This window comes from Ctenopharyngodon idella, chromosome 22, assembly GCF_019924925.1.
Source record: "Ctenopharyngodon idella isolate HZGC_01 chromosome 22, HZGC01, whole genome shotgun sequence".
NCBI lineage: Eukaryota > Metazoa > Chordata > Actinopteri > Cypriniformes > Xenocyprididae > Ctenopharyngodon > Ctenopharyngodon idella.
The window spans coordinates 17,329,008-17,338,882 of record NC_067241.1 but is presented as its reverse complement, the minus strand read 5'-3'; the positions used below and the strand labels follow the sequence as shown (position 1 = coordinate 17,338,882).

General features: G+C 36.5%; 2 protein-coding genes across 9 annotated transcripts in view; one reads left to right on the top strand and one right to left on the bottom strand.

Annotated features, from left to right (window-relative positions):
- The window catches only part of LOC127504873 (AP-1 complex subunit sigma-2), a 111,275-nt gene that overhangs the window by 79,939 nt on the left and 21,461 nt on the right, over positions 1-9,875 (top strand). The window lies entirely within an intron of this gene.
- The window catches only part of LOC127504872 (nuclear factor 7, ovary-like), a 43,428-nt gene that overhangs the window by 24,685 nt on the left and 8,868 nt on the right, over positions 1-9,875 (bottom strand). For 3 of the 8 annotated variants that reach the window (XM_051879995.1, XM_051879999.1, XM_051879998.1), the window contains exon 1: positions 168-327. The exons of 1 other annotated variant lie outside the window; for it this stretch is intronic. In XM_051879995.1, the coding sequence (XP_051735955.1) occupies positions 168-183 (16 nt within the window). In that variant the 5' untranslated portion in view covers positions 184-327. Of the gene's footprint in view, positions 1-167; positions 328-6,738; positions 6,915-7,024; positions 7,070-9,875 lie in introns of those variants that run through there. 4 more of the 8 variants (XM_051880002.1, XM_051879994.1, XM_051880000.1 and 1 more) reach the window with 4 other exon arrangements.

Below are 9,875 nucleotides of genomic sequence, written 5' to 3'. Positions count from 1 at the left end.
CCGGCGATGGAGCTTTGTCCATCGAGACAACATCGGCCCGACGTACGTGTGCTATGTGGGCTATTATTTAATAAATAAAATAAAAGAATACATGCTATCACAATTTCAGTAAATATGGTATTTTAGCTTGTTAAAAACACATTCATTTGGTCTGATTTGATTCCTACCTGAACTAGACGCCATTCCACATGCTCGTGACAGAACTGAAAGCGAAAGTTTGTTCGGTAGATGGAGAGAAGAACACGCCTGCGTTTCATTCAGAAGGGCTCATCCGAAGGGATAAAGGGGGCAGGGGACAAAACTTCTGCGTCATCTTAACGAGACAATCAAGGAGGTGCCTTCGTCGCACATTTTGTATGTTGGTTGAACCCCCAAAAACACACTCTGAACGATGACTAGATTGTGCAAGCTGCGCCTTTTGTTTAACGTTAGTTTATTTATTTATTTTTGGTTTATCGCACCATATCGTGTCTATGTATTTGAAACATTTGAATGGACTGATGAAGGGAGCTGAAAAGAATTTTTGTTGAAGTACAGTGTCATTTTGACCAGTTGATCAGTTTGATCAGTTACAGTACGTGGCAAATTTTCTAGAGGAAAAAAAAATCTCTCAACTAATGCTGTAAACTACACATGGGAGTCAGTTGGTACTACTTTGCTATAATAATGAGGGTTAAAATTAACTTATTTATATACAAACACTTAAATTACAATCAATTATGTTTTTTTTTTAATAATAAATAAAGTTTCGAATTACATAATCATATTTCTACTCCAATTCGTTTTTTGTTTTTTTGTTTTTTTTTAAATCGTGGCTGTCATAACTGATTTATTCAAACATGCATTAAATATTGAATATGTAACAGTGCATAGCTATATTTATCAGGATGCTGTTTTCTAGAGTTCACTTTTCTAGCTGACTGAGTTTATGGTCACTGAATATGTTTTTCTGAGGTAAATGTGATGTTACGTGACATTGTTTACAAGCTGTTTTACTGACGTCTTTCCGAGGTTGAAACACTGATTGAGCGATTACACGAGACATGATACGGATTTCGGTAAGTTGTACTGTATATTTCAACATACCTTCAGATGTTCATGTTTATTTCACGCTGTAACTGGTATTAAAGCGGAGGAGAGGATGTTCACATGTGCTCCGTGCTGCCGCTTCTCTTTAACTGAGGCGCTACAGCGATCTGTCACGCCACATTAAACAGCGCCAAAACGGTATTTATTTTATGATTCTCATAATAAGATGGACGTCATTTGAAATCTGAGACTTCATATCAAAAGTAACAAAGCACAAAGATTATTACGATTTATTGGATGGGAGGCGCTACATATTCTGCTCATTCATCATCTGAAAACAGACCAGACTAATCGATTCTTAAGATTTAAGAATGTGTGTGTGTATCTTCATATTGTAAAGTATTATATGGCTGCCATTAACGTTATATACCATTGCAATTCTGAGCAGTTGAAATACGCTAGAAAACCTTCCACAGGTATCGATTGTTCATTTGATTTCAATTCATACAGCTAATAGCCCACATTTTACAACCAAACAGATTAGCCTACGCCACGATAATGAAGTATGTGGCATTTCTTTACCGTTGTTTTGTTTCAGAGAGTATGAAATGAACACCCGCCGTCTCGCGGTAATTTGTGCATAGTTCCGGCGACTTGTTCTTCTTGAAAATTAACGCCTTTGCATAGACACTGTTAACCAGTTTACACGCGCCTGCAGAAATACACATTTGATTACATTTTGGAGAACAGACGGAAGAAGATCGGTCAATGTGCATTTGATCATTGTTTGTGTTCAGATGTTCATTGGTTATGAGCGCGAGCACATGTAAAGAGTTTTCTCTTTTTCTTCTTTCAAATGTAGCTGTATAGCCTACGTTATTATTATACAAAGAATGATATTTGGGCTACAGATGCCAGAAATAATGCTAGTCTCTTCTGTGTTTGTTGCAAAGATATCTAATTATGATGATAATAATAATAATTTGAATATCTATCTTAATAACATACTATTGTATTGTGGCTACATAGCCTACATACACAGCTCATAAGTTTGGGATGGGTAAGATTTTTAATGTTTTTAAAAGAAGTTTCTTCTGCTCACCAAGGCTGCATTTATTTAATTAAAAATACAGTAAAACAGTAATATTGTGAAATATTATTACAATTTAAAATAGCTGTTTTCTATTTGAATTTATTTTACAAAGTAATTTATTCCTGTGATCAAAGGTGAATTTTCAGCATCATTACTCCAGTCTTCAGTGTCACATGATCCTTCAGAAATCATTCTAATATGATGTTTTGCTGCTCAAGAAGCATTTCTGATTATTATCAATCATGTTGAAAACAGTTTAAGGATTCCTTGATGAATAGAAAGTTCAAAAGAACAGCATTTATCTGAAATACAAAGCTTTTGTACCGTTATACACTACCGTTCAAAAGTTTGGGGTCAGTAAGAATTTTTTTTTTTTTTTTTAAAGAAATTAATACTTTTATTCAGCAAGGATGCATTAAATCGATCAAAATGGACAGTAAAGACATTTATAATATTACAAAAATTATATTTCAAATAAACGCTGTTCTTTTGAACTTTCTATTCATCAAAGAATCCTGAAAAAAATACTGTACACAAATATTTTGTACAGTTGTACATAATAAATGTTTCTTGAGCATCAAATCATCATATTAGAATGATTTCTGAAGGATCATGTGACACTGAAGACTGGAGTAATGATGCTGAAAATTCAGCTTTGATCACAGAAATAAATTACTTTGTAAAATATATTCAAATAGAAAACAGTTATTTTAAATTGTAATAATATTTCACAATATTACTGTTTTAACTGTGCTGTTTTTACTTTTTACTGTACTCTGCATTAAATGCAGCTTTGGTGAGCAGACGAAACTTATTTTAAAAACATTAAAAATCTTGCCAATCCCAATCTTTTGATCGGTAGTATATATACATACAAAGTAACTAGTAACTAGCTACTTGAGTAGTTTTTCATTGGTTACTTTTTTACACTTACTCAAGTAACTATTAAGATTATTACTTTAACTTTTACTTTAAGTAAATATTTCTACAAGTACTTGTACTTTTACTTGAGTACATTTTTTGGATACTCTACCCACCTCTGGATGTCTTAACAAATGTCAGTAGACCGGGAAGATTTTAAAACTAGTAGTTCATTCATAAATACGTAAGATCGCTGTTGAAATACTTACCGGGAGTCAAAAGACAATGAGTGCAGCGCTGAAAAGGGGCGGGGCTACATAAGGTCTGTAAATGCTTGTATAGTTCAGTTGAAACCTTGCCCTCTTTTGCTTGCTGTTAATGGTGTTAAACTGAATGTGGGATGCAAACTGTCTACTTAAATGACAATACTGAAATAAGAATGCTCTGTTTATCTTTCAGACAAGTCCCCCCAATAATTTGAAATAACCCCCACCACCACCAGTTACATTTTTAGACTGGTGTAAAATGATCCGCGCAGCAATCATTGGTCCTACAGCAACATGGTGTCCCTGGACAAAAATAGTTGTGGTAGGATGGCATAAATCATAAAAATATGTAACCGAGAACATTTCCTAAAAATGCATTCAGATACGTTTCATAACTTTCATTTTGGAACTATTTTTCAACCATGACTGGATGTGCCAGATGGACGTCTTTTCAACGGTCAAACGTCCAAATGTTTGCTGGGCGAATTTAGGTATATTAGGCACATTAAAAAATAAAACTAATCCACTGCGTCTTCAGCGGCTCTGATGTCAGGAGTACATGAAGACTGTTATGTTCATTCTTACATCCAACAACAAAACACCTCAATTGCTTACCAGACATTCTTGTCGCTACAGCGGCTCCAGCCTGGAGAAAATGGCGGACTGTGTACAACTCGCTCAGGGCGGGTCTATGCTAATACAGCAGAGTCCGTCAGCCGTCGTGGGCGGGGCCTTACAAAGTGATGTCACTTTGGCCAGAATCTGCAAATGGTTCTGAGACCCTTGTTGGCAAACGCTATTTACAGTAGCTCCGCCCACCAATGTCTGGTTGAGCCACTCAAGTTTTAAAAAAGACACATGGGATTCAACATCTTCTGTGGCGCAGCAGTTGAGCGTAAGGCTCACAGACCTGGCTTTTACCGCGATTGACACAGGTTCAAATCCGCCTATTTGTCGAGCTCGTATTTAATTTCAATAAAAATGAAAATAATGTGGAAATAATCTGCGAATGAGTGTTTAATAATATTAAAAGTGTTTATTTGGTAGGGTTAGGGGAAGGTGTAGGGAGGGTTTTTATTCTCCCAATAAGGCGGCATCCATTTAATAATTTTAATAAATATAATCATTTACACTCTATGATATTATTGCATCCTGTTAATGTACAAAAATACTGAGGTGCAAATAGTATCTGCCAATATAAAGTATAGATAGCATCTAATTACTATTTACTTTTATTGGAAAGAACTGATACTTTTACATGGTGTAAATAGAATCTATCGCTATTTCCATGTAGTGTAAATAGCATATCGCTAAGAAAATGCTTAATGTAAATAGAATATATTGATATTTTCACATGCACTGCAAATAGCCGCTGCCATTAAAAAAAGGAGTAGGTATACAGGTTTATAATTAACATGAATGATGCATAATGTATAATTAATTCTAAAGTGAAGGTCATGGTAACACACTAGTAATGACTGAAGTATTACCAAATCCTTCAGAAAAATTACTAATTATTTGGATCAGTATTCAGAAGTGAAAAACATAATAACTCTCTAGTAACTACTGGAGTCATTGTAAACTTTTGAGGTTTTTGTACAGTTTTGTACAGTTATTCCTTCTGATGTATTTGGTAACACTTAAATAATTACTAGTGGGTTTCCATGATCTTCACTTTAGAATACTGATCCAAATAAGTAGTTCCTTTAGAATTATATAGTAACTCTTGAGTAATTACTATCCAATACTATCATCACAGAAGTCACAGGACACTGGAGGACGCCATGACTGACAAAACAATGAAGAAAAATTTTGAGATATTAAGATTTAAGTATTTCTCCACTGACGGCTGTAGCTGTATATTCTGACAAAATATTTCTTTTCCAAGTGACATTTAAAGCACACATATTTCACTGTATCTGCTGTTTTTGACATCCATCAGCTCATGCAGCAATAGTTCAGAAAAGTGTTTGGGACTGTGTGAACTCTTTCCAATTCAGTTCCAGTTATGTTTGGAGTTATATTATTTCAACTCTCAGTTTGCACACACAGGGTAAGGTCTGGTATGGCATAAAAGATTCAGATGGAGATGTGTATTAAGGAGGTAAGTATGTTGAGTAGCTCACTATATGCAGCTGGTGACCCATAAAAGCCCAACAGCTCGGTTTGTCATCTCTTCAGGTACAACACATCCATGGCAAGTGGGATCTGATCAAGTATCATGTATGTTTCCAAACTTTTGACTAATACTGTACATTCATACGTACTGAATTAAATATATTTAATGAGTGAAAATCTTCCAGAGAGTTGATATTGTGTTTCTGTCTGTCAGTGATGTGGAGAAGCTTGTGACGGTTACACTGATGGAGAAGTTTGTTCCCACCGTCTCCGGCTCTCAGAAGCTCCTGGCATCGATGGACTGCCGTCAGCTCACTCAGGTGCACGGATTCGCCGATATTGTGGTCAAACCAAAGTGAAAAACTCTTTCATTGTGAAGCCTTCTAATGCTCTCGCATCTCTTGAAGAATATTTACCATATTTAATGGCATCTACACTAAATAATAATGAACTTAAATCATTCTCCAGTGTGTTTTTACATATTTATTAGCAAGCATTTACTTTACATGCAGTATCAGTTATAGAATTTAACTCTTGTCTTTATTCAGATATTACAATATAAACCAAAAATCACAATATTTAACAAGTAATTCAGTGTTAACAGCTGCAGAGGAGAGAGAAAATGGCTTCAGAGATTTCTTTACAAAATATCATGTAGAAACATTTCATATTAGATTTGAAAAGCAAAGTGTTAATGAAAGACAAAAGAAATATATAGATGTGTAACAAATTGGCCATTTACATGTACATATAACTCACAAATATTTCATTATAGTTCATGTTTTGTCAGTGACTGATTTTTTTTTTTCTAAAGGCCTGAATATACATTTCTTTTTTGCACTTGTGTCACATTTGAATTTTCTTTATATTTGTAAGTAAAATCTACTTGATTGTGGTTTGTGCAAATTCTTTTTTTGGTTTTTATTTCATATATATATATATAAATACATATTCTAAAAACATCATATCTATATATAATCTTTTCAGATTTGATGTTTTTTGTTCGTTTCAGTTGACAGGTGTGATGATCAGTGGCTTTGAGTTTTTACCTTTATCATTAAAGCCTGGGCTAAAATATGGATAGAGTTTCTCAGTGAAAGTCTGACCAGTGAAAGAGTAGATATGAGATCTGGAGTCCACGTCATAAAAAGAGACCAGACCCTCCTCATAATCCACAAACACTCCCACCTTCTCAGGTTTCACTTTCAGAGATAAAGAGATAAGTGGATCATCACAAGCTTTATATTGATTCTCATTCATCAGAATCACAGTCCAGTATCCATTCTCAGGACCCAGTGTGATCTTCACCTTCCTGTTAATGGATTCTCTGGCCACTCCTAAACTCCACTTAGTCTTTCCCTTCACCTGCACCTCATAGTAAAATCTCCCTGAACCGAATCCCTCCTTTGCCAGAACACAAGAACAGGCATCAAATCTCTTTGGGTTTTTTGGGACATTCCGCTCAATGTGTCCAAGACTGACTTGTTTTCCATCATCAGACAGGATGAGATATGGATAAGCTGTATCAGGATCCAGAGTCACATCCACTGAGAGAGATCAGACATTATCAATCAACTTCAGAACAAACATTTTCACGTGTATAAAACACAATATAATCAAAAGTATTGTGAGTGTATTGGTGTCAATCACACTGTACCTGCAAACTTCTGCAACTTCTGCAAGTATTCCTGCAACTTCAACTCTGTGAACACAGATGACAATATAATGATGAATTATTTATAAGAATAATTTCAGGTTAACAGTGAGTTTATCTCTATTAACAGAATCAGTAGAATGTAAATGTTGATCATTCATCAGTTTGTGAAACAGAATGTGTTTAACATTAATGCACTTACAATGAAGATCTATGAGACGACCATAACAGAGGGTTTAAAATGTCAAGCTTGTATTTTTACTAAAGCTGTAACAATAATTATTCAGTGTAAAAAATGTTATTTTTGCTTTTAAAGTCCCCCTGTAGTCAATAATTGTATCCCTTAAACTCATCTTTGATCACCAAAATGACACATTTAAACATTTTTCTGTGGGGAAAAAAAAAAAATAGCACCTCAAACTATTTTAGTGCCTTAAACTAGTAACTCTACACTCTTGCTTCATTTGGTATATGGGGATCTATGAATATGCTAATTAGCCCCGCCTCCACTTGCATGAGCTCAGAGATCCACTCGGTCAACTTGCTGAGGTAAACGCTGTACAGGAGAAAGAGAGGACAAAACATGGATCAAAAGGAGGCGTGAGACACAGACTGGAAACACCGGAACAGGTTTTTTTTGCCCGCCATTACCCTGTCAAACGTGTGTTCGGTAAGCAACAATATATAATATTTTTACAGTTAAAAAGAAAGCACCGAATAAAAATAGTGAGACCTAATATATCAAAAGCAAAGTGTTGGTATAAAAAACTGCCTATGAGCATGATTTCAAATGAAATAAGGTGGTTGAATGTTTGCAAAAACAACAATAAAAATTAAGTTATAAAAGTTTGTTAAAAATTAAGTTATAAAATTGACACAATTGTCCCACTATCACATGCAGGTGTAGCATTTTGCTCCTCTTAAGAGTTTTAAATTCATGATTTAATATTAATGAGATTTTTATTTATGTAATGTTTTAATTCTAGATGTTTATTTATATAAATGCTGCATGACTGTGACGTGTTTATGTGTGTGTGCGTTGATCATTCAAACCGCCTTTAATGCAGTTATCACATTTACCTAATTTGCCAATAAACCATTTTTATTGATTGCAATAAAGACGTTGCTATTGGGACCGTTTAAAAACGCTGTGTCTGTAATTAGACACGCACACGCATTTTTTCCCCAGCACTTCAAATGTTATTTTTAATGTGATGATCACAAACATTACTTGTTCATCCTTCTGAGATTATCCCCATTGTAAACCCGAACGTTTAAAAATTTAGGAAATTCAACATTTGATAGAAAACGTCTCAGGTTACGTATGTAACCATGGTTCCCTGAGAACAGGGAACGAGACTCTGCGTTTCAGTACGCTATGGGGAACGTCACATGTGAACCGGTGTCTGAAAGCAAGGAATCAAACCACTCCAATCCTATTGGCTGGCGACAGCCTATGACATCATCATAGCGCGACCCGGAAGTATATAAGGAGCACCTAGAGAATCAGTCAGGATCTTATCGTCTTGAGGGACTGTTTAGCAGGCAGCCCCGAAGCATGGCAGAGCAACGCAGAGTCTAGTTCCCTGTTCTCAGGGAACCATGGTTACATACGTAACCTGAGACGTTCCCTTTCGAAAGGGAACTCAACTCTGCGTTTCAGTACGCTATGGGGAACGATATACCCATGCTGCCATGCTTGAGGAGAGTGCATGCCAAGATGGCTAGACAAACGTCCAGCAGTTTCGAGAGAAACGCCAGATAGCAACTCACCCTCGGGTCACACAAAAGCTGTCAGTGACAGCATTCCCTACGGCCAGCAGTCCAAGCTAAACCTCAAAGAGGCCTTCCGTAGAAAGCCTACCAAGGCCGCTCCAAGGCTTCTGGGACCAAATCTTCCGCAGAAAGAAGGTCCCTTTAAGGGAATGTGGCCAAGGAACCGAAGGGAACCCCGGCCAGTCACTAGAAGGGGGACATAGTCACCCCAATGCCACCAGGGAGGCTGACCTAATCTGACATAGGACAAACTCAGTCTTGGCCAACCCTGTCTGAATACAGAGTCTCAACAAACGCATCAGCTTAGGGAGCTAAGCACTATTACAAAAACAACCCTAGCAGGGGAGTACAAAGCTCAACCTAACAGATAGACCATACTGTAGGCACATAATCATGGAGGCCAGAGAGGGGCCTACAACATGACAAAAGTTCTACGTGGAGTAGAAACTACATATTTATGCCAATATACTTAGTCACAACAGTGGAAAGTCCACTTTAAACATCTATCTTACTGGAAGCAAGAAAAACCACATGACTTCAGTAACAGCAGATAAGACTGTAAAGTGCCCACATAACAGTCCACCTAACACAATCCAATGAGCAGTGTACTCAGTAAAAGAATCTTTTTACTCTTTAAAGCAAGAGGAGTACAACATACTAAAGGAGGCCCAAAAACCGGGCCTACAGCTTCAGTCAGACACGTGGCGTCAGCTCGTGACAGTGTTTCAAGCTCCAGGAGGGACAAATAACCGAACCACAGGGAGGTTAATAAGTCGCCTGGGGCCCTGGCCAACCAGCAGTGTACTCAGTAAAACACCTCTAACTCTCTCAGTGAGAGGAGTACATCTTCCTTCATCCCAAATGCCATTAAAATTCATAGAAAAGTAACAGAAAATGACATTAACTGTACTTTTCTATGTAATGTGACCTTGTCTGTGTATTGTTTTATTATTGCCTGTTAGTTTCTCAGTAGATGTTTAGGTGTTGGTGAGCCAAAGACAAATTTCCACTCTGGTGAATAAAATTTGAAATTCAAATAGAGTTTGTACAGGGATAGTTACGTCATGTGCCTTACATA